The sequence below is a fragment of the Monodon monoceros genome, unplaced genomic scaffold (genome assembly GCF_005190385.1).
Source record: "Monodon monoceros isolate NGI ecotype Baffin Bay Population unplaced genomic scaffold, NGI_Narwhal_1 Super_Scaffold_4, whole genome shotgun sequence".
Classification (NCBI taxonomy): domain Eukaryota; kingdom Metazoa; phylum Chordata; class Mammalia; order Artiodactyla; family Monodontidae; genus Monodon; species Monodon monoceros.
Window position 1 is genome coordinate 50,866,779 of NW_021703781.1, and position 27,546 is coordinate 50,894,324.

Sequence of the window (27,546 nt, forward strand, 5' to 3'; positions counted from 1 at the left end):
AAAAAAAAAAAAAAAGGCCTCTTGCTCATCTCCCCACAGGGAATTCAAGGGAGTGATGGCACAAAAAGAGGAAGATTGAGCCTTTATACTCTGGGATTTGGGGCTACAGATTTAGCAATTCCACATCTGGGAGGAGGAAGGCCAGAGACTTGCAGACATCCCCAGACACAAATCATCACAATTAGCACATCTTTACTGGTCACCACTTAGTATCTGTGGGCATTATTTGTTCATTTGTTTGTTCATTCATTCATTCCGTTTGTATTGACTGCCTGTTCTGTCCCAGGATGTGGAAGTAGGTGACTCATCTTCCAAGATCAGGGTTTTGATACAGGGCGACCAATTCTTTGATAGAAGAGTGCTCAGAGCTGCTATGGGAGCACACTTGTCCCTGCCAAGAATGGGTGGAGGTCAAGAAGACTCACCAGAGGAGGGGATACATGAGCCAAGTCATGAAGGACTTGTGGGGGGAGGGGGAAGGGCATTACAGGCAGAGCAGACATCATGCGTTCCATAACCTATGTTTATTTGGCACCTGTTATGTGTCAGGCATAAGTCCCTGCTTTCCTGGATCTTGTGTTCTAATAGATGTGCAAAGGAGTGATATGTGAGAGACCAGGGCATGTTCGGAGGACCATAGATAGTTCTGCATAGATAGAACGTAGGGTACGTGGAGTTAATACTAATAATGGCAATGGTAATGGTAGCAGCTTGTATTTGTTGGGCCCTTGCTATGTTCCTAGCACTGTGCTTTAATTTAAATCACTGTAACTCTATGAAGTAACAGGTGTTATTAACTATTATTAATCAGATTAAGGAAGCTGTGGTGTACAGATGTTAAGTAACTCACCAAAGGCCACATACCTGGCAAGTGGTAGAGCCAGGATTCTGAGTGGGATTCTGTGAAGGCAAGATTCGGATCACAAAGTGCCTTGTGGGCCATGCTAGGGAGTTTGAAGTTTATCTGGGAAACAATGGGAAGCCATTAAAGAATGCTACACAACTGGTGCCACTGGTAGAGAGGTGGATTGAAGGACAGGAAAACTAGGGATAAGGAGGCCAGTTGATAGGGTAAGGAAGCCATTCAAATGAGAGATTACTGGGGTCTAATGCCAGTTGGAAGGCAGCATTTTCTGACCCAGAGACTCTCAGTATTCTATTGCCTAGATCTTGGAAGCAATTGTATTCCATCTTCATTGTGACAACCCTGGAAGATTTCTTCTTTAGATCTCAAGGTCTCAGACCCCAAAACCAAGGCAGAATATGAGAAAGATTTTTTACCCCACTCCGGCACCAACTGAGGTTGGGTATCTGTCCCAGGACGTTTTCCACTTGGTGTCTCCTAGAGCCCTAATTAAAAACTTCAAGCAGAGCCTTGAGGCTACGTAAGCAGCTTGAAGCCACCGGCAATGGCTAATGTAGCACACATCAGCTCTAGGCTTGGTGATCAAACAATATCCAGCTACCACCACCACAGCAATTAAAATTACTCTGATAATTTCTTGGAGCCAGAGAACAACAATGAAAATGGTATTTTAAGAGGACCAACCTACGTAGGGATTGGAAGGATCTGGATTTGGAGAAGAGGGGCCAAAAGAGTAGTTACGCTCCTCCCCAAAGGAGGGCTTCTCAGACAGCCATGTGTGGGGATCTCCATCCTTCTGTTTATGGCAGTGAGCTTATGCTTCACTTCCTAGGGGAACTGGCTGGAAGCTCTGGCTGCAATGGGTAGTCATAGTTATTCAGACAAAACCAGTAACCTCAGCTCTTTGTGCAGGATGGAAAATGAACGGTTGGCAGACAAGATCCTGGCCGCGGTGGCAAACAGCATCAGCAGCTACCCCTTTGACTTCCAGGGCGCCAGAATCATCACTGGCCAAGAGGAAGGCGCCTATGGCTGGATTACTATCAACTATCTGCTGGGCAGATTCACTCAGGTGATTGTCTCACAGCGTCCGTGGAGGCGGCTCCCTGTGGGTCAATGCCATTGACATCTCAGGCAGTACTCGGATCGCTAGACAGAATGAATGATGGATAAATGAACAAATTAATTTACCCTCACATTTGCAGGGGTCACCAGAGGTATACTTCTCTCACAAGAACTCTCACTATTGGAGAATAAGGAAGCCATACACAGAGATACAGAAAAAAAAATTTTTTAATCTATCATTAAAAATAAAAATAGCTAACATTTGCGTAGTGCCATGTGTCTTGTGCTATGCAAAGCACTTTTCACGTACTGTTTGACTTAATCTTCAGAATAACCATGTGAGGTGTTCTCTCATTTTAGAGCCTCAAATCGAGGCCTAGAGGAGGCAATTATTCTGCGCAAGGTCACATGGCTAATAAGCCAATGAGTAGGGATTTGAACTTGGGTCTTTCTGGCCCCAGATCTTGTGTTTGTAAACTGTTCCTACGTTGCCGCAGTCTGAGCTATGTCTTTGAAGCCCCTGTTTTCTTGCTGTTGATCTGATGCAGACTCAGGAACCTCTGGTGAGCTTTGTTTCACCCTTATCCTCCTGCTCCTTTGCCTTAGGAAGTCCCTGAGTCCAAGAAATAGCATGAAAAGGGGGATGTCCAGATCCTTCTACCACTGGTGTCGGTACTGTCTTTCAGAAATTGAGTTGGTTTAACCTGAAACCAAGTGAAGGCGATACTCAGGAAACCTATGGAGCTTTAGACCTTGGGGGAGCCTCTACACAAATCACTTTTGTGCCTCGAAACGAAACAACTGAGTCTTCTGACAACACTCTGCACTTTCGCCTCTATGGCAAGAACTATGGTGTATACACACACAGCTTCTTGTGCTATGGGAAGGATCAAGCCCTCTTGCAGAAACTGTCCGAGGACCTTCAGGCGAGTGTAACTGAATCCAGACCACCCTCCCCACAACTGGGCCACCGGCCCCCCACGTCCTTTTCTCTTTCTATTTCAGTAACTGATCTGAAGTTGGTTACTGTACTTTCCAAACCTTTTCAGGCAGGATATCTAACTACATCTGGTCAACCCCTGTGAATTGTCCCATCCAGACACCACCTCCTATGTTTGTTTACTGCACTGTCTCCAAGGACATGACTCAAATCCTTTCTTTGGAAATAATTTCTCACCGCTGTGGGGCTGACAATGAAAAGTACATGCTACAGTAGTGTGTGTATGTGTGTGTGTGTGTGCGCATGCACACAGTTTTTAAGCTCTTTCCCACTTTTCAATCTCCATTTCCTACGAACTGCAGAAAACAAGGCTATTAGAAACAACCTGGAGAGGAGAAAAATAACTTCAGAGAAAATGCAGAGTTTATTGATCAACACTTCAAATCTTGTCCCTAGACACTTTTTGCGTTTTGAAGCCGAGAAAAGTTCAACATACTCAAAATCATGCAAGTACCAGCACATCCTGACAAACACAGAGCAAGGATGTCAAATCCAGCTGTTCCCTGTCTCTACTGAAAGGACAACCAGTTCTCTGCTTTCCTCCGAAGCTCGCTCTCTGGTTCTCAGAAACACTATCAATAAGATGACTGCCATGGGAGGAGGGGCTGCTGAGAGACGCCTAGTGAGCCCAAAGTTTCCACTAAGCCTCTCATCCACAGCAGCCCCTTTACTTCTCGTGAACATACTGGGTTGTGGGTTGAAAATCATTTTGATACTCCTGCCTTAAGTGATCTGAGGCACTTCCAGCTCTTGAAGCTTTTGCTTTTTGGCTTGGAGGTAGGGCCAGGGATATAGGCAGACCCCCAGAGAACTACCCTAGGCTCGGAATTTTGAGAACCTTGAGAGTTTTCCTTGTGGATCTGCTTCTGACCTATGCGATTAGTACTAAGCGCTAGGGGCCATTCCAAACTAATGGAATTTCTGGGCCCAGCTTCAATGATATTAGCTTTCTGTGAATAGCAAAAGTTCATTTACATCTGATACCACTTCTGGTGCCTGTTATACAAATATGACTGTTACCCAAGGGTAAAAAAGGCAGAGCAGGGGCATACTGATGCCAGTGCTGAGTGCCTGGCTGTTTCTCAATTGCTACACATTATTGAAGTCAGACTGGTGCTTTTGTACTCAAAGCATTTGCACATGATGCCTTCAAGTGATTTTTCTATTCAGGGTACAAATGGAACCATCCGTGACCCATGCTTTCACTCTGGATACCGGAGGAAAATGAACATGAGTGACCTTTATGAGGCTCCCTGCACCAGGAGATTTGAGGCAACTTTTCCATTTCTTCCATTCCCTGAAGTTGAAATCCGCGGCACTGGAAACTATCAACAATGCCGGCGAAGCATCCTTCAACTCTTTAACACCAGTTACTGCCCTTACTCCAGCTGTTCCTTCAATGGGATTTTCTTGCCACCCCTCCAAGGGAATTTTGGGGTAAGTTTGTGACATGATGATATATTTGTTACAATGGTTTTTGGTTGCAAATTACAGAACATATGCCTACAAAGGAGAGGCCACAACAGTGAGAGGCCCGCGTACCGCGGAAAAAAAAAAAAAAAAAAAAGATGGGAGTTTTGTAACTTTTCCTCTTATCTTCTTTTTTCCCCATCTTTCTTTCTCCCTGACTCTCCTGTTAAAATTATCGAGAAAATTAGCTACCAGATGGCTCAGAAATGCATGTCAGCAGCAAAGTGACCCCCTTCCAGGAAGGAAGCAGCTGTTGGGGATGGAATATCACCTGATCCATAATTTACTCATCAGAGATTTCCAGGCACTTTCATTAGGCCTTCTGGAGAGTGAATCAGTGTCCCTCTGTGTTGGACACTGCACTAAGCTCAGCATTTTTCTCTTGCAGGCATTTTCAGCTTTTTACTATGTGATGGAGTTTTTAAACCTTACATCAGAGGAACAGTCAACTCATAAAAAGATGATTAGCACATTGGAAAAGTTCTGCTCTCGGCCTTGGGAAGAGGTAAGTGACTAGAAACAGCATCTGTTACCATTGCTCTCTGCCCTTGACAGCATGGAGGATGTGAGTCTGCTCTTCAAGTCATGCTAATGTGACCAAGATCCAGCACTCATGTTAGAGAAGCCTAGATGGTACACTCAATTAAGAGTAAGTTCACTGGCATTCCTTGATAACTTGGCATACAATGGCTTAAACAAAAAAGGTCTTATTGTTCTCACCTAATTCGAAGTCCGGAAGTAGTCAGTTGCTGGCATGGAGTGGGCAGCTTGACTATCTCAGCCATTCTTCAGTTGTTGTTAGACCTGTTTCCTCATGGAAGCAAGGTGTAGCTTCAGGGATCACAGCCGTGTTTGAGGTCAGAAGAAGGATAGCGCCAGATACATCTGTTCCTTTTTATAGGAAAGCAAAAGCTATCCCAGAAGCTCCTAGTAGTGTTTTCTCTTACATCTCATTGGCCAGGACTGGCTGGGAAAGCAGGATGCAGGATTTTATGACTGGCTTAGAGCCCTAGATCCATCATGAGCTACTTCCTGGAGCTGAGCACATTGTCGCCCACTCCTTCCCCCAACTCCCAGGGAAGATAGGCAATTCACAGAATCTGCCACAGACACCATTGTGGTAAGACCCTTTTTTCATCAGACAGGTCCAAGGTATCTCCTACTTATTCATAAATTTGAAGCCCAAAATTTTTCTTGTCTGAGGCACTGAGTCATTCAAGATCCAGTGCTACCTGATGAAAGTTTCCAGGGACGTGAGAGAAGGATATGGAGTCTACTCTGATCTAGAAAAACAGATCACCTAGGAGTGGCTCAAAACAGCAGCTGTTTTAAGTTGACAAAAGTGACTTAAAATGAGTGATTTTAAGAGAGATTGCAAAAGTGATTGCAAAAGTGACCAGTGCTTTCATTCTGAAGATATGCAATTAATTAAAAATGAAGGCTGTTCTCGTGGGCACTGACAACAGAGGAAGGAAGGCTGTGCAAGAGCCTGGACATCTGAAATTTTCTCTTAAGTATTTTGTCTGAGTTAGAACATGAAGGAAGGGTATTCAGGGCTTTTGGAAAGAGCAGCTCAAATATGCCTCAGCACTTTACAAAACAGGGGAGGCTTTTTGCAGCTAGTGGTGATCTGTGGAGAAAGACGAGCATCTCGGGTTCTTGAGCAAAATGCTTCCTAAACTGGGTTCCAGAGCAGTGTTTGTCAAATGTTACTATGTGTGTGATCATATGGGGATCATATTAAAAAGCACATTCTGCACTGGCAGATCAGGGGTGAGGATTAACAAGTTCTCAGGGGATGCCGCTGCTGCTAGTCCAGAGACCTAACTGAGTGGCAAGGCTTTTTATGAAACTGTTTCTTCAAGATGCTCATAGAGGCTCTAAACCAAAGACTTTGGTCAAGAGCATACAGAAAACTCTGGTTAAACAAAGATTAATAGATTTCTTTCATGCAAGATTTTTCACAGTTTTTAATATGCTAATGTGATTGTGAAACTCAAGTTTCACAAGGGATGGCAAACTATAGTAAAATTCAGTGTTGTTGAACCTATCAGACCACAGAAACTACTTTTTTCCTAGAACACTTATCAATGTCTCATAGAACCCTGTGGAGGAACAGATTGCTTAACAGACCCTAAACTGTGAACCCCTGCACCCACTGAAGGAGTGCAGCACCACTCCCAAAGCTCTCTGCAGGGGCCAACTCTCAGGCCCATGTGAGCTGGGGCTTTTTCCTCTCTTGATCAGCTCTAATAGCGAGCATGAGGGCTATGGAGAAGTGCCTGTTGTTGTCCAAGTATGATGTTTTCTTCACTTCACTTCCAGCTGCAGATGTATTTTGGTGAAGTGAAGGAGAAGTACCTGAGTGAATACTGCTTTTCTGGCACCTACATCCTCGCTCTTCTTCTGAATGGCTATCATTTTACAGCTGAGTCCTGGAAGGATATTCACTTCATGGGCAAGGTTTGTTAGGCTGTGGGGAGGTTGGGTGGTAGTGACTGAAGCAGCTTTGGGCTTAAAAGAGGTAGGAGTCAACCTGATTTAATTTTGGCCTGATGTCCTGTCCTACCACTTCACCTCTAACCCAAGATGGCATCTCCTGATAATGTTGACCAGCCAGTTGTGGATATCCTAAGGAGGGCTACTTGCATTCTCAGCCTCGCCTTTCTGCTCACAGAATAGTGACTAACCCCTTATAAAATGAGATAGTAAAGTAATGTAACAGTATTTCAACAGCCACAGTGATTCTGCGTGCTGACTTCAACATCCATCTCAGAGGCCCCTTCGTGAATCCAGAAGGGATGATCATGGTTTGTCACAAGGGGTTAAGGCCTTGTTGATTGTAGCTTCAAGACTCACCAATCTGAAAGCTCGCTGTGAAGAATAAGATGAGTGGCTGTGAATGGGGGCCTTTGCTTAGAAGCCAGGCTTAGCATGAGCCTTAAAGAAGCAAGCCCACAGCTTTGCATTACAATAGCATTACCTCCAGGCATAGAGCAACATTTACATCGGCAGCGAGACTCATGGGCACACTCACGCTTGATGAAAAATATCAAGAGCAGTGTTTCTCTACCTTTTAAACCCATATCCACTAATGGCAATAACAATTTACCCCTTTATTAAATATGGTGACTTCAAGCAAAACAGCATTGAGGCAGCAGAGGGCTGTAGTAGCCTTAAAGATACAAGTTTCATCACACTCTTATCCATATTGACTTTGCTAATTAAAATCTTTTCCTTGTTTTAACATCCCAGTCTTCCTTCCGTTCCATCACAGTTTGTCTGTTAGTGAGATATGTCTATGTCAAATTTACCTAGTGATTTATATTCTTTGAACTCCAATCTATGATCCATTATTTCTAAACCTTAAGTGATAACTCCTCTAACTCTGGAGGCTTCCTTGACACAGGCAGTCAGATATGGTTCCATTCCCCATAAAGGGACATGGGCCTTTTTACAAATTATTAATTCCCAGTACTGGTAAAGGTTTAGGGGAGAGGAGCATTCCACATGGTATTGGTTGGAATGTAAACTGGCATAACCTTTGGGAAGACTGTTTTGGCAACATGAGCTAGGAGACTTAAAACATGTACATCATTTTGTCCAGTTGCTCCATTTCTAGGATTTATAAATAATTGAACAAAGTGAGTAAAAATGAACATATAAGGCAGTTCATGTCAGTGATGATGTTGCAGAAATCCCTTAAGAGACATGGGATGATGTTTACAAGGAATTGTTAAGTGAATAATTCTACATACAATTTAATTCCATTTTTTATGTGAAAAACATGCACAGAGAGGACTGGTAGGATATGTCACAAAATAATAATAGCAGCAACTTCTGAATGATGAAGTAGAGGTGGTTTTTATTTTCTTTTTTAGTATTATCTGTACTTCATGATTTTCCTACCATGACCACATACAACTCATGTAATAGAAACATTTCCACAATTCTTTGTTATTCATAGACTACCTGTATTTCAATACATTTTGAGGTGACTTGAAAATATTCCTAGGAAGATGGCAGGGTTGGAGAATGTTTTTTTATTTAAGAATAATCCTTTCTCATGCATATGCAGTCTTTCATCTTGTCAAGTAAGACTGACTTGCTGGGATTATTCCCCAATTTTTCCCTAGTTGAATCATAAAAGAAGTCCTGGTTTCATATGGATGAGATTCCTGGGCCTGACATTGATACACAAGGCCAGGGACAGTCATTATTCTCTCACCCTCTACCCGCTTCCTGTCATCCACACCCCCTTCCCTACCCCAGCCACCCACATTCACACAAACAGCAAAAGAAGAATGCAAATTTCCAAAGGCCTAATTTAAATTAAGTTCTTCTAGGCAGGAGAACTGAGCCGTCATTCCCCAAATTCCTCTCTGAATTGGGGGAATTTAGTAGTGAGGCCCCACACTCTTCTGAATTGGGGGAATTTAGTAGTGAGGCCCCACACTCTTCTGAATTGGGGGAATTTAGTAGTGAGGCCCCACACTCTCCTTCTTAATCACTTGCTCCTGCTCCATTTTCCCCACAGCCATCTTCCCAATTCAGAATATAAAAGTAATCCATTTAGAGAACTGAACATGGTGCTCTCACTTCCTGGTTGCTCAGTGTTATGGATAGGGTTGCATGAAAGCTCATTTAATCCTGGGACCAGAAACAACAGACTTTCCCCACTGTTTGCAGGTCCGGAGCACCAGCGTCGGGTGGACTTTGGGCTACATGCTGAACCTGACCAACATGATCCCATCTGAAGAGCCATTGTCCACACCTCTCTCCCACTCCACATATGTCTTCCTCATGGTCCTCTTCTCCCTGATCCTGGTCATAGTGGTCGTAATAGGCATATTTATCTTTCACAAGCCTTCGTATTTCTGGAAAGACATGGTATAGCAGGAACAGCTGAAATCTGCTGGCTGGAGTGAGAAGAAAACTTGCCGAGGGAGCACTTTCCTCCACAGTGGTGCACAAGGCCAGTCTTGACCAGCATGAAGCTTCCTTGGCTTTTGCTGAAGCCTTTCCATGGGAGGTATTTACCACCCACTGCCTCAAGAACTTCCTGGCAGACATTGTCTCTTTTGTGAGCCTCTCCAAACTCCCCCCCTTTCTCTTTTGTACTCTGTGCTTGTGTAGCTCTTGAAGACCTGCCTCCTTTCATGATAGTTGCTTTATAAAAGAACAATATTGACTTTATCCAGAAGAACTGAGAGTCCTGAGTCCTGTGCTGGGAAATTGCCCTGGCTAAAAGAAGAATCTTGGGAACTGAATCAGTTGTGGTCTTACAGACCCTCTCTCTCTCCTGTTTCCCATTTATTAAGAAAGCCATCCAATGCCTTTGGAGAAGACAGACACATATCCCATGCCCAGCCTGCCCTTTGCATGGGAGAATTTTCTAGTCTAGGCAAGTACGTGCTAGGGCGAAAGAGTCCTACAAAGGAATTTATGGGATGTGCAGTTAATCCAATAGTTAATCCAAGACAAAAGAGGGATGTGGGTAAGTCACATATTCCTGGGTGATGCCAAAATGCTAGAGTGGGACACCCAGACCAGAGATTATTTAAAAAGCTGCTGTACATATACATAGGCATTCAAATATCAGGGCGTATTATCTGGTAGGTGTACACATGTCAGGAAGAAAAATACAGTTACAACACAAGGTCAGGAAAGCGCATCCTCCAACACATCTATTGGGGTTTTGTTTTTATTGCAGTAAAACGCATATAACCTAAAATTCACCATTATGACATATACAATTTAGTGGCATTTAGTACATTCACAATGTTGTGCAACTGTCACCAATATCTAATTCCAGAATATTTTCATCACTAAGAAATTATTGGCTGGGGATAAGACCATCCTGTGGTAGGCTTGAATCATCAACCTTTCCATTTAGCCAAGCATGCTAACCAGTTGCACCACAAAGATGCTCACTGAGTTTTAAAGCCATGCCATATCTTACTGTCCCAGGGTTTAATTTAGTGCAAGAGTTGCATCAGTGAAGAGTGGCATGCCTTTTTTGTTGTCATGGTATTTACACAACAAAATGTGCAAGGAACCACATCTGCAAGTTTTGCTGCCGGTTCTAGGTACTTTTGCTTTAAGCATCTTTGCCATAGACATTTTTGCCACAAACATTTCACTGCAAATAATTGGCTCTAAAGCAATTTTGCCATAAAAGATAAAATAATGGAAAATCAAAGAGGGATAATTAAAAGGACATAATGAAACGAATAACAAAATTCAAGACTTATTGTGAAATATAAAATATTTGAGTACATTTAAAGTGTGTGTTGATTCATGGCAATACTGTGCACATAACTGATTTTATTTTGTGGGTTGTATCTAAGCACTTGTCTTCCAAGTCTTTCATTCATAGCATTTTATACTTTTTTTTTTTTGCTCATTGATTTGTCTCCTCGTTCTGCATCGTACTTTTTCTTTTTTGCTAAAATTTTTTCCTTCGTAAAGAGCGATGTAAGTTTCCAAATACTTAGAGGCATCTTTGTAACTGAGCTTTGTGTTGTGTTTTGAAAGCTTCTACACGGTTGTCGTTTGTTCTTGGCATATTGTCACGTGTCCATTGATAGATGTTCCAAAGTTGTGTGGGAAATGTGGGTTCACCTCTGCACCTTCCAGGGCCTTGGTCTCTTTCTCCTCTACTGTAGTGTGTTTCAAAATAAGGAACCAACTTTTGGGGCAAATCACTGTCATATGCCAGCTCGATAAAGCCATCAATAATGTCGCCAACTGGAAGAAATGCTAACATATTTCAACCAGTTGAAACCAAACTGTCAAACCAAAAACTGTCAACCAGTTATTTTATCTTTCACAGGGAATTTGCCTTACAGCCAATTAGTTATTCGACGAAAATGTTTGTTGCAGAAGTGCTTGTGGCAGAGATGTCAATGGCAAAGATGCTTATGGTGAAGGTACCTAGAACCCATTTCAAGATGTAATTAATATATGTTACTAATGATATATATATTTTAATATTTTTTGAAATCTGTTGTGTATATTACACTTACAGCACATCCTAACCAGGACTCCATTTCAAGTGCTCAACAGCCACGTGTGGCTAGTGGCTACCATATTGAATAGCACACGTCTAAAAGTACATTCACAGCTAAAAAGACACAGGCAATAACACTTTGTCTTTCTCTTGAGGGGGGGAATTTTCTTTAAACAGCTAAAGATGCTATAACATTCTTGCTATTATTTATTATATATGAAGTTTAACATTATTCTTAACAAGCTTTTAACATCCCAGCTCAGAATTTCACATTACTCCTCAGGTTTTGTTGCCTTTTTTGTGAAGACACAGATGCCTATTATTCAGGCCAAGATGCCTGATGAAAGACCTTTGGGAAATTTAATCTGGATTCAAAGATAATACAAGATAATTGGATGCTTATATTCTATGGTCAAAATGTAAACTTGAATATTAAAATAAAGATTAGTCTCTTAATAGCTCACAGAGCAAAGTTTACCATATAATAGTAACGTTACTATTAAAATATATTCTCATTTATTGTCAGTTTGAAAGATGGGCTGAGTTTCACTGAAATTGGTCTCATTCCTCTCTGATTCAGAGTCTAATAGTTGCTATCTTGTTAGAACATGAGTTGCTCATAGTTAGCCTATGCTAGCCAGGTATTTCTTTCAGTTTGTGCTAGTTTTATAATTTTTAAAAATTTCTTATAACAACCTCAAAATTTCAGTGGCTTACCACAATAAACATTGATTTTTCATGTTCACGGGTCTGCAAGTCAGCTAGTATATCTACTTGCGGTGGTAGGTCTGGTTCAGGCCTGCTCCATATATCTCCCACTCTCCTTGTCTGGTGGCTTCCTGAGCCATGTTCCCATGATGAGTGGTAGGGACACAAGAAAGGGAGAGAAAATACAGGATGCCTCTTCAGGCCTTGGCCAGGACAGGCCCCTGTCACTTCCATCCACATTCTACTGACCAAAATAAGTCATATGACTAAGCCCAACATTAGGGAGCTGGAGAAATACTGGGAGGAATGGCAGAGTCATGTGGCAAAGGACATGAATAACTAATTCTAACACAGAAAATTCGTGAAACATTGGGCACAACGATTCAATCTACCACAGAGTCTCATTAACTGAAACATAAAGTACGTTTTCTTCAAATTAAAATCTACTTATCTTGCCAAAGAATATTCTTCTTAAAAAATGTCATTTCTTCTGTGACATCATCAATTACAACTTTTTTTCACGGCCTTAATCAGGGTGCTCTGGCAGCTCCTAAATTAGTCTCACATTCTAAAATGATAGATTTCCTAAGAGACCATCTATTTATTTTCTTTATATGTTTAGGACAGTGTATATAGTTAACTACCCAAGTTTTTATTTGCACAAGAACCTAATACAACTGAACATAATTGGTTTTATCACAGGTATAATGGATTTTTTAATAAAAGGGAAAGGAATGTCTCCAAAAGCCTTCTCTTTCAAAAGTGGCATTTAAGGACTGTGCATGTGGTAAAAGCATTGTTGTACTTTTTGCATTTCTCTATTTTAAGTAATTTAATTTCTAATTTAAATTGATGATATAATGATGGCACCACTGTCATCAGCATCTGAGTTGACTTTTTATTTTTATGTCCCTTTTGCATGATGAATAGCAGAGAACATGGATTAGTCAATGAGGAGTGAGATACGGTCACCTAAGAAACAACATCATTTCTTATAATGAAGTTCTAAGAAGAGAGGGGAGGAAAGTCATGTGAGCCAGACAGGGAACAGTATGTATTTAGGATGACTTAAACTGAACTCTACCCTTCCTCCTAAACCTGCTCCTCCTCCTGCATTTTATCATGATTAATGCCACCACTGCCTCTAGTAACCAAGATCAGAATCAACTTTATCAATGTTGAAGTGACAGGGGCCTGTCCTGGCCAAGACCTGCCCATTCTGCCTTTGCAGCATTTTTCATTTTGATTCCCCTTTACGATCTTGTTGTTATCACCCCAGTAGAGACCTGATATCAGGAACAGTAATCTTGTCTCCAAACTATTACTTCCAGATTAATCTTTATAAAAAGTGGGCTTAATCACATTGCTCCTCAACTAAAACTGTTGGTGACTTTCTGTTGCCTATGAAATAAGGTCATACTCTCCAACAGACATTCAGGCCCTTTGATCCATGCCTATAAGCTCTCCCAGGCTTACATCCCACCTTACCCTCTGATGTTCCTTACACTCTAGCCAAGGTAGACTGATTCTTTACCCAGAGCTGTTCAGGTTATTTGCTCAACTTGGAGCACCTTTGCCCCACTCTGAGTTTAAGGCTCAGCTCAAATGACCCTTCTTCAGTGAAGTCTTCTCCAAATCTCTAAGTCAGAATAAACTGCTTCTTCCCTGTGCTATCACAGCCCTTTACCTGGGCCTCCATTAGAGCATTCAGACCATTCTATTCAGTATTTGGGTTAAGCTTCTTGGGGACAAGATATGTGACCTATCTCTTTTTGAAAAGTTGGGCTCAGGGGTATTTTAGCAGGAACTAAGGTAACAGTCCTAGTTAATCGCTCTGTCCATTGCCAGATGGGCTGGTCCATACCACTGTTTCTGCATCAGTATCCTTATTTATGTTATCTCTTGACATGACCATCCTCTTCCTCCAGCTTGTAAGGACCAGCTCAACTCCTGACTCCCCAGTGAAGCCCTCTTTGATTTTACCCACATTGAACTTTCCCTTCTGGACCATGCATTTAGTTTCAATAGAGCTCACTACGTGGGAATTGATTGTACATATTATTAAAGTAGAATTTTAAGGATTAGAATGTACCTTAAAAGGTAATGTTTATCAAAATTTAATGTGTATATGACTTACCCAGGGGTCTTGTTGAAGTAAAAATTACTTAATTTTAATTAATAAAAAATGATTCAGTAGGTCTGGGGTGAGGCTGAGGTGTTCTACATTTCTAACAAGCTGCCAGGTAATGCCACTACAACTGTATGGGGACCAAACTTTGGGTATCAAAGATCTAGATTACTTTCCCATTCCATGGAGTTCCTTCTAATGGCTCTCAGATAAGTGGCCATCTACTGCCTGACTGCCATACTTCATTTGGCAGCCTGTTCCACAGTGGGCCAGCTTGACTGCCACTTACAAAGCTTACTCCCTCTGCTACACAACAACCCCCAAGTGTTTCTTCCTTTGTCAGTTTTCTGTGCCTCAGGAGTTTTCTGTTTGTGCTGCCCTCTGCCTTTGGGGAGCCACTGCCTGGCACTCAAGTGAAGAACTGGTGTGCCTCAGAGGGATTTCTCCCAGCTCTTCACCCTGCCCCTAGCCTTCAGTTATTGCCTCTGTGCTCTTGGTAGAACCCTGTGGGAAAGAGCTGGAAGGTGATCCATAATGCACGCCTACATGCAACCTTTAAAGATTCTTTAAAATTTCTGCTGGCTTCTTATTATTTTTGTCTCTGATAGCTTTTTCCTTTGCTGTCACTCTACCAAGGATGAAAGAGTTCTGATGGGTTTTAAATACTGTGATTCTGTAGTCTAGCCAGCTGGGTAGAAGCTACAATCTCTTGCCATATGCACACAAGAATTATTTGTAAAATGAAAAAAAATGAATCATAAGGAAATTATTTTTTACAAAGTTTACAACCAGAAATGCAATTCATTAGCATATGTAACTAAAAGTACAGCCTCAATAAATTAGATTTCTGAGTTTGAAAAAGCAACAACTATATATGTTCCACACTGTTAGTTTCCTTATATTTATAAATACTCTTAAATATTTCAAAAAATGTAGATGGCTCATTTTGTAATAACACAAGTTGCCTTTTGACATACAACTTAAATTTTCTATTATGAAATGATTTTTGGCCAAGTAACAATGAAAAAGGGGCAAAGATAGGTAAATGGTGGGCTGTTTGTAAAGTGAACTACTCAATACCAATTGAACTTTTTCCTGATGGTAAATCATAATGCTCTCTCTAAAGCTCATCAATATACAGGCATACATATTTATAATCAGTAGCTTAAAAATATGACTTTCTGTGCTATTCCGTACCTCTTGGATTTTTACCTCTACATTAGTCAACCAAACCACCTTTTAGGAATACACATGAAGATGGAAGTCCCTATGAAGAATATGGTGTGACTCTCCTCTGTCTCCTGCAGTTAAATCCATTTGAAGGATATATTCTTCGATTATCATCTGGACAGAGAGGTCTAAATAGAAACAAGTTATTTTTAACTTTTTATTATGAGAATTTTCAAACACAAAGTAGAATAATGCAATACACATCCATGTGCCCATTACAGAATTCATCGTCATCATTTTGCTAATCTTGCAGAAACAAGTGTTAATTATAATCAGAGATAAAACAGGATTCAAATTTCGTGGAAAAGAGTAAAGTATACTTTTTTACCAACAGTCAAATGGTGAAGGCGGGCAGAAGCATTGCATGGTGCAACATGGTAAAGTACATGGAGGGTTAAGGTCCTTAATAGAAGGATGCATCTTGCATGAAAGGAGGTGGGACATATTTTATAGGCCCCTCTTCAGGCTGCAGGAAGAATCAGGACCACAGCTACACTTGCCTATTTATTTTTTTGATTATGAAGTTAAAGAGAATAGCAGAATCATTCTGGTACAGCAGTAAATCAATGGATTACGTTACTTATAGACAGCCTCTTCTAAAATATTCCTTTGACACTGAGAAGCTGAAGAAGGCTAATGAATCACCTATTTTAAATTGTAATTTTTGCTTTTCATGTATGTTTAAACCTAAAACCTCTCTTTTAGTACGACTGAAATATACCTTTGTGGGATAAGTCTAGCACGTTTTTAATGTAAATATTCAATAGTTTCTATAAAGATCCCTGTTTTTCTCCCTGCTACAGTCCCTTCTTATCCAAATTGCTAATATGCTGTGTTACTTAGGCCTGCCAGTGCTGGGTAAGCTAAAAGGAAGAGGGCAGGAAGAATTCTGTCTTTGCTGTCATCTGGCTTTTCTCCCCCTTCAAAACAAGGTCTCTTTTAATCTATCTAAAATTTTCCTTTAGGTTTTTTCCACCTAAGCAGAATATCTTTGAGCCATTTTTTTTTAAACAACTTTATTGGAGTATCATTGCTTTACAATGCTGTGTTAGTTTCTGCTGTATAACAAAGTGAATCAGCTATATGTATACATATATCCCCATATCCCCTTGCTCTTGTGTCTCCCTCCCACCCTCCCTATCCCACCCCTCTAATTGGCCACAAAGCACCGAGCTGTTCTCCCTGTGCTATGCAGCTGCTTCCCACTAGCTATCTTTTTACATTTGGTAGTGTATATATGTCAATGCCACTCTCTCACTTTGTCCCAGCTTACCCTTTCCCCTCCACGTGTCCTCAAGTCCATTCTCTACATCTGTGTCTTTATTCCCGTCCTGCCCCTAGGTTCATCAGAACCTTTTTTTTTTTTTTTTAAGATTCCATATATATGTGTTAGCATACAGTATTAGTTTTTCTCTTTGTGACTTACTTCGCTCTGTTTGGCAGACTATAGGTCCATCCACCTCACTACAAGTAATTTCGTTTCTTTTTACGGCTAATATTCCATTGAATATATGTGCCACATCTTCATTATCCATTCATCTATCAATGGACATTAGGTTGCTTCCATGTCCTGGCTATTGTAAACAGTGCTGCAATGAACATTGTGGTACATGACTCTTTATGAATTATGGTTTTCTCAGGGTATATGCCCAATAGTGGGATTGCTGGGTCGTATGGTAGTTCTATTTTTAGTTTTTTAAGGAACCTCCATACTGTTTTCCATAGTGGCTGTAGCAATTTACATTCCCACCAACAGTGCAAGAGGGTTCCCTTTTCTCCACACCCTCTCCAGCATTTATTGTTTGTAGATTTTTTGATGATGGCCATTCTGACTGGTGTGAGGTGATAACCTCATTGTAGTTTTGATTTGCATTTCTCTAATGATTAGTGATGTTGAGCATCCTTTTATGTGTTTGTTGGCAATCTGTTTTCTTTGGAGAAATGTCTATTTAGGTCTTCTTCCCATTTTTGGATTGGATTGTTTGTTTCTTTGATATTGAGCTGCATGAGCTGCTTGTATATTTTGGAGATTAATCCTCTGTCAGTTGCTTCGTTTGCAAATATTTTCTCCCATTCTGACGGCTGTCTTTTCATCTTATGTTTTCCTTTGCTGTGCAAAAGCTTTTAAGTTTCATTAGGTCCCATTTGTTTATTTTTGTTTTTATTTCCATTTCTCTAGGAGATGGGTCAAAAAGGATCTTGCTGTGATTTATGTCATAGAGTGTTCTGCCTGTTTTCCTCTAAGAGTTTTATAGTGTCTGGCCTTATATTTAGGTCTTTAATCCATTTTCAGTTTATTTTTGTGTATGGTGTTAGGAAGTGTTCTAATTTCATTCTTTTGCATGTAGCTGTCCAGTTTTCCAAGCACCACTTATTGAAGAGACTGTTTTTTCTCCACTGTATATTCTTGCCTCCTTTATCAAAGAAAAGGTGACCATATGTGTGTGGGTTTATCTCTGGTTTTTCTATCCTGTTCCACTAATCTATATTTCTGTTTTTGTGCCAGTACCATACTGTCTTGATTACTGTAGCTTTGTAGTATAGTCTGAGGTCAGGGAGTCTGATTCCTCCAGCTCCATTTTTCTTTCTCAGAATTGCTTTGGCTATTTGGGGTCTTTTGTGTTTCCATACAAATTGTGAAATTTTTTGTTCTAGTTCTGTGAAAAATGGAATTGGTAGTTTGATAGGGATTGCATTGAATCTGTAGATTGCTTTGGGTAGTATAGTCATTTTCAATATATTGATTCTTCCAATCCAAGAACATGGTATATCTCTCCATCTGTTTGTATCATCTTTAATTTCTTTCATCAGTGTATTCTGGTTTTCTGCATATAGGTCTTTTGTCTCCTTAGGTAGGTTTATTCCTAGGTATTTTATTCTTTTTGTTGCAGTGGTAAACGGGAGTGTTTCCTTTATTTCTCTTTCAGATTTTTCATCATTAGTGTATAGGAATGCAAGAGATTTCTGTGCATTAATTTTGTATCCTGCTACTTTACCAAATTCATTGATTAGCTCTAGTACTTTTCTGATAGAATCTTTAGGATTCTCTATGTATAGTATCATGTCATCTGCAAACAGTGACAGTTTTACTTCTTCTTTTCCAATTTGGATTCCCTTTATATCTTTTTCTTCTCTGATTGCTGCAGCTAAAACTTCCAAAACTATGTTGAATAATAGTGGTGAGAGTGGGCAACCTTGTCTTATTCCTGATCTTAGTGGAAATGTTTTCAGTTTTTCACCATTGAGAACGATTATACATCACTTGAGGGTGCTGATCATTAAGAAGTCTTGACTTTTTCCCAGGCCTGTGGGGGAAAATATGCTATAAGTCCTTAGTATTCTAACAGTAAGTGAAGGATAAATGCTAAGTTACTAGCAAAGTCTCCCGTTATTCAAGTCAGCAGAACACAATTTTGTTGTGATGTCCCCTAAATTGGGAGGGATGTGCCACATTTTAACTTTACTTCTTTGTATCTGCTAATGAGCACAAAATTCTCTCTTGCAGCTATCAACTTGTAAATTTCCAAACAAAAGTGTGTTGGTATTAAACAGAATAGTTTTTTTTCTGAAAGTTGGTGAACAACACATTTCACAACATCTTTTCATTTAAAGGACTATTTCATAACCAGATCACTTTTACCACAATTTATATGATATGGGTTAAGGAAATAATCTTAAAAATATGGCTGATGACATGCTGGATTACTGAACTGACTTCATGTCACAAAATATAATAAAAACATATATTGATTTTTATATAATTATTCCTAAGATCTATTAATAGATTATAATAGAAAATATTTAATATAAATACACTTGGGCTGTTTCCAATTTTTGACTATTATAAATAAAGTCACTATGAGCATTCATATCAGTTTTTTATGTAAACACAAGTTTTCATATTTCTAGGATAAATGCTCAAGACTGCAACTGCTGGGTCAGATGTTAAATCCATTTTTAGTTTTATAGGGAACTGCATAATTACATAGGGAACTACAGAACTACATATAGGGAACTACATAAACATACACCAACTTGATACAGAGTTTAAAAGAGGAATAGATAGCATTTGGGATGACAAAAAGATAACTATTAAAAACACAGGATGAGATATTATAATTGACCACAAAGTCAGAACTTTGCTTTCCAGCAACAAGAACAAAAAGGAAAGTTTAATTAAAAAACAACAAAAAACCCCCAAACTAAACAACAAAAAAACGTAATATTGTCTAAAAAAAAAAAAAAACAACCAAATGAATGGGAGAAAATATTTGCAAATGATATGACTGATAAGGGGTTAATATCCAAAATATATAAACAGCTCATACAACTCAGTATCAAAAAAACAAACAACCTGATTTTAAAAATGGGCAGAACACCTGAATAGGCATTTTTCCAAAGAAGATATACAGATGGCCAACAGGCACATGAAAAGATGCTCAACATCGGTAATCAACAGAGAAATGCAAATCAAAACCACAATGAGATATCACCTCACACCTGTCAGATGGTCATCATCAAAAAGACCACAGATAACAAGTGTTGGTGAGAATGTGAAGAAAAGGGAACCCTAGTACATTGCTTGGAATGTAAATTGGTACAGCCACTATGGAAAACAGTATAGAGGTTCCTCAAAAAACTAAAAATAGAACTACCATATGATCCAGCAATTCCATTCCAGAGTATATATCCAAAGAAAACAAAAACACTAAATTTCAAAAGATATATGCACCCCATATTTGTGGTGACAAAAGTTTTTAGAGAAGATTTGATTATCAATAGAAGGATGGTAGAATAAACTAATGTATAGTTTTGGACCATTATATAACTTTTATCAGGAATGAGTTCAGTCTTTTATCTATTGACCTGATGGAATGTCTATAATATACTATTAAGGAACAGTATTCATTGAAGGGTAACATGTACTGTTTGAGATCCCATTTTTATTTATTATTATTATTTTTTTTTTTTTTTTTTTGCGGTAGGCGGGCCTCTCACTGTTGTGGCCTCTCCCGTTGTGGAGCACAGGCTCCGGACGCACAGGCTCAGCGGCCATGGCTCACGGGCCCAGCCGCTCCGCGGCATGTGGGATCTTCCCGGACCAGGGCACGAACCCGTGTCCCTTGCATCGGCAGGTGGACTCTCAACAACTGCGCCACCAGGGAAGCCCTATTTTTTATTTAAAAATTAAAAAAAATTTTATTTTTGGCTGGGCTGCGGCTCATGGGATCTTAGTTCCCCAACCAGAGATTGAACCCGGGCCACGGAAGTGAAAGTGCCGAGTTTAAGTGCCAAGTTTTAACCCTTGAAGAGAAGGAAAACAATACTTAAAATCTTTATTTGAAATTTTGATTCTTATGGGAAAACGGAACATACCTCTGGATGGACATGAAGCTGATGAAATCCCAGAAGGTCTCTTTACTCCTGATAACTTTCAAACACTGCCTGAGTACCGGATCAATTCTGGCGAAGAGGTTCTGAGAAAGCGCTTTGAGACAACAGCAGTTAACACATTGTTCGAAAACATAGCAGAAACAGATGCTAGAGATCTGTGAGAGCTGCATTTGGGAAGAAACCCTCAGAGAAGTGGGAGACTCTCACTTCTTTTCCATCATCACTGACGATGTGGTGGACATAGCAGGGAAAGAGTACCTGCCTGTGTTGGTGAGGTTTGTTGATGAAGCTCACAACCTGAGAGAGGAATCTGTGGGCTTCCTGCCTTATGAAACTGATGCAGAAATTTTGGCTGTGAAATTTCACACTATGATAACTGAGAAGTGGGGATTCAACATAGAGTACTGTCGTGGCCAGGCTTACATTGTGTCCAGTGGATTTTCTTCCAAAATGAAAGTTGTTGCTTCTAGACTTTTAGAGAAATATCCCCAAGGTATCTACACACTCTGCTCTTCCTGTGCCTTAAATATGTGGTTGGCAAAATCACTGCCTGTTATGGGAGTATCTGTCACATTAGGAACAATTGAGGAAGTTTGTTCTTTTTTCCATCCATCACCACAACTGCTTTTAGAGCTTGACAATGTAATTTCTGTCCTTTTTCAGAACAATGAAGAAAGGGGCAAAGAACTGAAGGAAATTTGCCATTCTCCAGTGGACAGGCAGGCATGATGCTTTTGAAATCTTAGTGGACCTCCTACAAGCACTTGTTGTATGTTTAGATGGTATAAATAGTGTCACAAATGTTAGATGGAATAACTGTATAGCTGGCCGAGCATTTGTACTCTGTAGTGCGGTAACAGATTTTGATTTCATCGTTACCATTGTTGTTCTTAAAAATGTTCTATCTTTTACAAGAGCCTTTGGGAAAAATCTTCAGGGGCAAACTTCTGATGTCTTCTTTGCAGCCAGTAGTTTGACTGCAGTGCTGCATTCACTAAATGAAGTGATGGAAAATATCGAAGTTTATCATGAATTTTGGTTTGAGGAAGCCACAAATTTGGCAACCAAACTTGATATTCAGATGAAACTCCCAGGGAAATTTCACAGAGCTCAGCACAGTAACCTGGAATCTCAGCTAACCTCTGAGACTTACTATAAAGAAACTCTTAAGTGTTCCAACAGTGGAACACATTATTCAGGAACTGAAAGATATATTCTCAGAACAGCACCTCAAAGCTCTTAAATGCTTATATCTGGTACCCTCTGTCATGGGACAGCTCAAATTCAATACATCAGAGGAGCATCATGCTGACATGTACAGAAGTGATTTACCTAATCCTGACACACTCTCTGCTGAGCTGCATTGTTGGAGAATCAAGTGGAAACACGGAAAAATATAGCACTTCCATCCACTATTTATGAAGCTCTTCATCTGGCAGACATCAAGATTTTCCTAATGTTTATGCATTGCTCAAGGTCCTACGTATTCTTCCTGTGATGAAGGTTGAGAATGAACGCTATGAAAATGGGCAAAAGCATCTCAAAGCATACCTGAGGAACACTTTGACAGACCAAAGGTAAAGTAACTTGGCTTTGCTAAACATAAATTTGGATATAAAACACGATTTGGATTTAATGGTGGATACATATATCAAACTCTATACAAGTAAGTCAGAGCTTCCTATAGATAATTCAGAAACCATTGAAAATACCTAAGAGACTTTTAAAATAGCCTCTCTCTTATATTTGATATTTGAAAAAATCTGTAAGAAATCTAAAAATACCTTACAGAAAAGTTGTAAGGTGTACGTAGGCCACTTAATCACTGAATATCTTGACCTGTAGGCCTCGCATTGAGTACATTAGTCATTGATAATCTGCCTGTTTAAATGGCCTGTTTGAAGTCCCATGCTTTGGAGACCTAACTGTTCTTCCAGAAGATAGCATTGAAAGTACCATGTTACACTCTGTGTGATCTCTGCTAATGGCATTTTGGAATTGTATTAGTTAAGTCATTTTAGACATTAACATTTATCACTGTGGATCCAATTGTCAGGTATTGAGTTATCAGTTCTTTGAAGAAATAAATTTTGAGGAGGTATGGGTGGAAGGAATACATTTTATAAACATTACAGTGAAGCTCATGACTGACCTTTGAATAATAGGAGTTTTAAGTATGCTGTTAAAAATCTGTAAGGGACTCTTAAGAAAATTATCAGACTGTAAGAGAAACATGTGAGCTTGCCAAACAAGGATTTCAGTGTAGATTCTGTCTTTATCAAATGAAGTTAAAGTAACAAGTTATAGTTAAAGTTTGAATGGAAGAGCCTGCCATTGTCGTTCCACATCTGGTTGTTGTTTATATTCCTTTATTGAGCCTACATCTTCATAAGCTTTTTGGCAGGTATATGTTGAACACTTCTGTTTCATGGTCAAAACAGGATCAGAGGCCATGGATACTGACAACTGATTTGTCTGTTTTTTTCTGTCTTTTTCCATGATCTACTGCCTCATCTTGATTTATAAGCAAAACCTAGAAAACCTACAAAAATAAGTGTTTTGTGGTTTATCTAGGAATAATACAGAAAATATTGCTGTAATTTTTGGTGAAGAAAATCAATTTTGTATAGCTTTTATCAACCTAAACAAAGTGTGAATTTTGTTTTTAAAAAAAAGTGGGGTAGGGCTTCCCTGGTGGCGCAGTGGTTGAGAGTCCGCCTGCCGATGCAGGGGATGTGGGTTCGTGCCCCGGTCCGGGAAGATCCCACATGCCGCGGAGCAGCTGGGCCCGTGTGTCATGGCCGCTGAGCCTGTGCGTCAGGAGCCTGTGCTCCGCAACGGGAGAGGCCACAACAGTGAGAGGCCCGCGTTAAAAAAAAAAAAAAAAAAAAAGTGGGGTAGAAAGTTTAAGGAATGATAAAAGAACAGTAGCTGTGAGTAGGAAAAGGAAAGAATGGCTAGCTACATTATAGACCATGACAAATCATCACCACAATAATCTGGCTATGTGATTTTCACTACTAGAATTTAGTTACATTTATATATACATCAGTTGAAAAAGCAAATGGCTAAACTGAACTAGGGTGGAGAGTATGCTGGGAAAAAGTGGAAGCAAGACAAAAGGCAAGGAAAGTTTAGATACTGGTGTGAATAAATAATAAACCAAGTAATGTGGCTAGACAAGGAAGAAAGTTAATCTATTGACAGAGACTACCGATGATAAAATGGTAGTCAAGAGACAGGGTCTTCATGAGGTGAGGGATTAAATATAGAAAAATAAGGGAGAGAGAGAGATGAAGAAGGAGAAGAGAAGAAGAAGGAGAGGAGAAGGTTAGACTTTAGGATTTTTAATATTGAACAGTCTTAGATGTTATGGTCCTGCAGACAGTCAGTTAAGGGAATTTGGGGTGCTGAACCTGTGATACACGTGAAGTTTTCTGGGTGTTTACCAAGTATGACAGAACCTAGAGGCAGTGTACGATTTACCGATCTCTGGATCTTAAATGAAACTTTCATAATACTGTTTCGGTGCTGAGCTGCCAAAGACATTGGGACTTTATTTGGTTATTAAGGTTAACATCAGTATTAGTTTTGGTGACTATACTATTAAAAGATAAAAACTCTTAAGAAACTCAGGTAATTAATGAATCTCAAAATAAAAAGATTAACAATGTTTATACTCTTCTGTCATTAATATATACATTTAGGAAATAAAATCAAAGCTTAAAAACTCATCAGAGACTCACACAAGATAACTGTAAATTTCAAAGGTGAACTAAAGGTTACCCCTTGAAGCATGAGTATAGTTCGGAACATAAAACAGTATTTTAAACTCTAGAATGTACGTTTAAAAATGCTTAAAAATATAAATCAATTTTGAATATTTACATTAGAGAGTGAGGTCCCAGCTTAAACTCACCCAGTGTTTGGCAAGAATCATGTATGACAGCACTCTGTTCCCAATTTTCAGGATTCAGGGACTTCATCCCCCTCATCCCCATACAGGGCTACAACTGCCCTTCTCATGGCAGACCCTCTGGTTTTGTGACAGAAAAGCTCTGAAAAATGGGCAAATAAGTAGAGTAAGAGGGAGACACAGCTGTATGGAATTGAAGATCCCAGCTGTTTTGGATATGAGTATGGAACTCAGTGTGTGGTTATTCTGTCACAACATATATAATCTCACTAGGACACAAATATAGCAAAGAACAGAACTTTACTTGGAAAGAGAGTGGGTCCAAAGTGTAACTACCAGGAATTGCTCTTATATGAGGAAAGTGTCTCAAAGTAAAGAAATAAGGCAGAGAGCTTAATAAAAGAGTTTTCCATTTGGATCAAATAAACAGAGAACATCTCTGAAATACATTTCTAAAAACTTTAGAAATCCATGGGAAAATGAATTTTTATTTCAAAAAACAAAAGCAGACCATCTGTCTCCAAATTTAGATGACTATAATACTTCAAATCTGATGCGATCAAAGTATGTTAAGCAGCAGGGTTTAGCAAAGGTCATTTCTCACCTCTATCTTCTCTCTTTTACTACCATCATCCCTATCCCTCTCCCCCTCCCCCCAAAAAAACCCCTCATGTCAAAATATTCTATAATTTAAAAGGCAATTGTACATTTTTTTGTTCTTTTCTAAATCGACCCCAATCACAGTATCTCTTGTCTGTGGCCATATATTTCCCCTCCCCCTCCCCCACTTTGGGAAGAGAGGTCACTGGGAGGTAAAAGTAAATCTGTACCTCCAGATAAGAAAATTGCTGCTTTAGAGTTATTGCAACTAATTTGTTTAATGGTTTTACATTTAACAAAGCACTTTCATATTTCACGGTCACATTTCACCATAATCCCAGGTGGCAGGCAGGAGAGGGAATATTATGATCATCCAGGTGGTTCAGATGACAAAACTGCAGCTTACTGAGTGAAAGGACTCTAGGGATATCTGAGGCAGATTCATCTTCTGAGGCTGACATCACGGAAGGTAACCGCACCTCTTGACAAAACAGTCCTTCACAGCACTGTCTGGAAACAGTAATATAAATTAAGGTCCTTCTTCCCTCTTACCCTATATAGCTGGAGTTGCAAATTCAGACACCAGGCAGGAAGACACACCTAAGTAAAACATGCCCCAAATAAAGAAACGATAAAATGAAAAGGTAACTTACACTAAGCCTCAGTGCTGAAGAGGCCAGAGGGGGTGATGGTAAATTGGAGGACTGGGCAACTGGAGAGGCTTTCTGTTCATAGCGAAGAGAGCTGCATATCACTTACAACTGACTATTGCCTTGGATGACTGCCATGTACAGATCTGGTTTTTCTAAGTCTGATTTTTCAAGAAATATAGACTTCTATGTTAAGTCTCCTGACCTTTAAATGACAGAAACTTAAAAAAAGAAAAAAACTGAATCAAAACACTTTGGCAAGTGAGATTTGGCCCACTAGTTTGAGACATCTGCTGGACTGATACTGCTTCCCTCTTCTTCCCCCCAAAACACATAATGCTCTTTAAACTTGAATATATTTAGGGTTGATTTTTTTCCCCCTCTGAACTATGTCTACGATTAGAGCTCAAATCCTACCTCTATTTAGCCTGTTCATTATTTGGGCCTATATAGTTCATAACAATTAGGTGTAGTTATAATGATACATCTCAGAGTGTTCTTGTCCTCACGTTGAGCCACAGCCACCCTCAGCCTCTGCAGGAGACCCTCCAACACTAGCAGTCTTTGAGGGATTGCAGTATGACTCCATTTCCTTGGTGCATCCATAAAATAGTTATTGAGTGAAGACAGTGAAGATTATTGACAACGCTACCCTGCTTTTCTGATGGCCTTCTTCAGGAAGTTGTGATTTTTAAGCAGTGTGGATGAAAGGCTCTTGGTGCTACAGCCAGGAGTGAGTGCTGTGCCTCTGACGTGGGAGAGCCAACTTCAGGACACTGGTCCACAAGAGACCTCCCAGCTCCACGTAATATCAAACGGCAAAAATCTCCCAGAGATCTCCATCTCAATACCAAGACCCAGCTTCACTCAACGACCAGCAAGCTACAGTGCTGGACACCCTACGCCAAACAACTAGCAAGACAGGAACACAACCCCACCCATTAGCAGAGAGGCTGCCTAAAATCATAAGGCCACAGACACCCCAAAACACACCACCAGACATGGACCTGCCCACCAGAAAGACAAGATCCAGCCTCATCCACCATAACACAGGCACTAGTCCCCTCCACCAGGAAGCCTACACAACCCACTGAACCAACCTTAGCCACTGGGGGCAGACACCAAAAACAACGGGAACTATGAACCTGCAGCCTGCAAAAAGGAGACCCCAAACACAGTAAGATAAGCAAAATGAGAAGACAGAAAAACACACAGCAGATGAAGGAGCAAGATAAAAACCCACCAGACCTAACAAATGAAGAGGAAATAGGCAGTCTACCTGAAAAAGAATTCAGAATAATGATAGTAAAGATGATCCAAAATCTTGGAAATAGAATAGAGAAAATGCAAGAAACATTTAACAAGGGTCTAGAAGAACTAAAGAGGAAACAAGCAATGATGAACAACATAATAAATGAAATTAAAAATACTCTAGAAGGGATCAATAGCAGAATAACTGAGGCAGAAGAACGGATAAGTGACCTGGAAGATAAAATAGTGGGAATAAC

At 40.0% G+C, this 27,546-nt stretch overlaps 1 protein-coding gene and 1 pseudogene across 7 annotated transcripts in view; both read left to right on the top strand.

Moving 5' to 3' along the window:
• Window positions 1–15,123, top strand: part of ENTPD1 (ectonucleoside triphosphate diphosphohydrolase 1) — a 114,660-nt gene extending 99,537 nt beyond the window's left edge. For 6 of the 7 annotated variants that reach the window (XM_029244888.1, XM_029244886.1, XM_029244890.1 and 3 more), the window contains 6 exons: window positions 1,778–1,937; window positions 2,617–2,856; window positions 4,101–4,367; window positions 4,789–4,905; window positions 6,726–6,863; window positions 9,090–9,600. In XM_029244888.1, the coding sequence (XP_029100721.1) occupies window positions 1,778–1,937; window positions 2,617–2,856; window positions 4,101–4,367; window positions 4,789–4,905; window positions 6,726–6,863; window positions 9,090–9,296 (1,129 nt within the window). In that variant the 3' untranslated portion in view covers window positions 9,297–9,600. Of the gene's footprint in view, window positions 1–1,777; window positions 1,938–2,616; window positions 2,857–4,100; window positions 4,368–4,788; window positions 4,906–6,725; window positions 6,864–9,089 lie in introns of all 7 variants that reach the window. The other variant, XM_029244887.1, reaches the window with a different exon arrangement.
• Window positions 14,207–26,819, top strand: LOC114908551 (annotated as a pseudogene).
• Window positions 26,820–27,546: the final 727 nt, after the last annotated feature.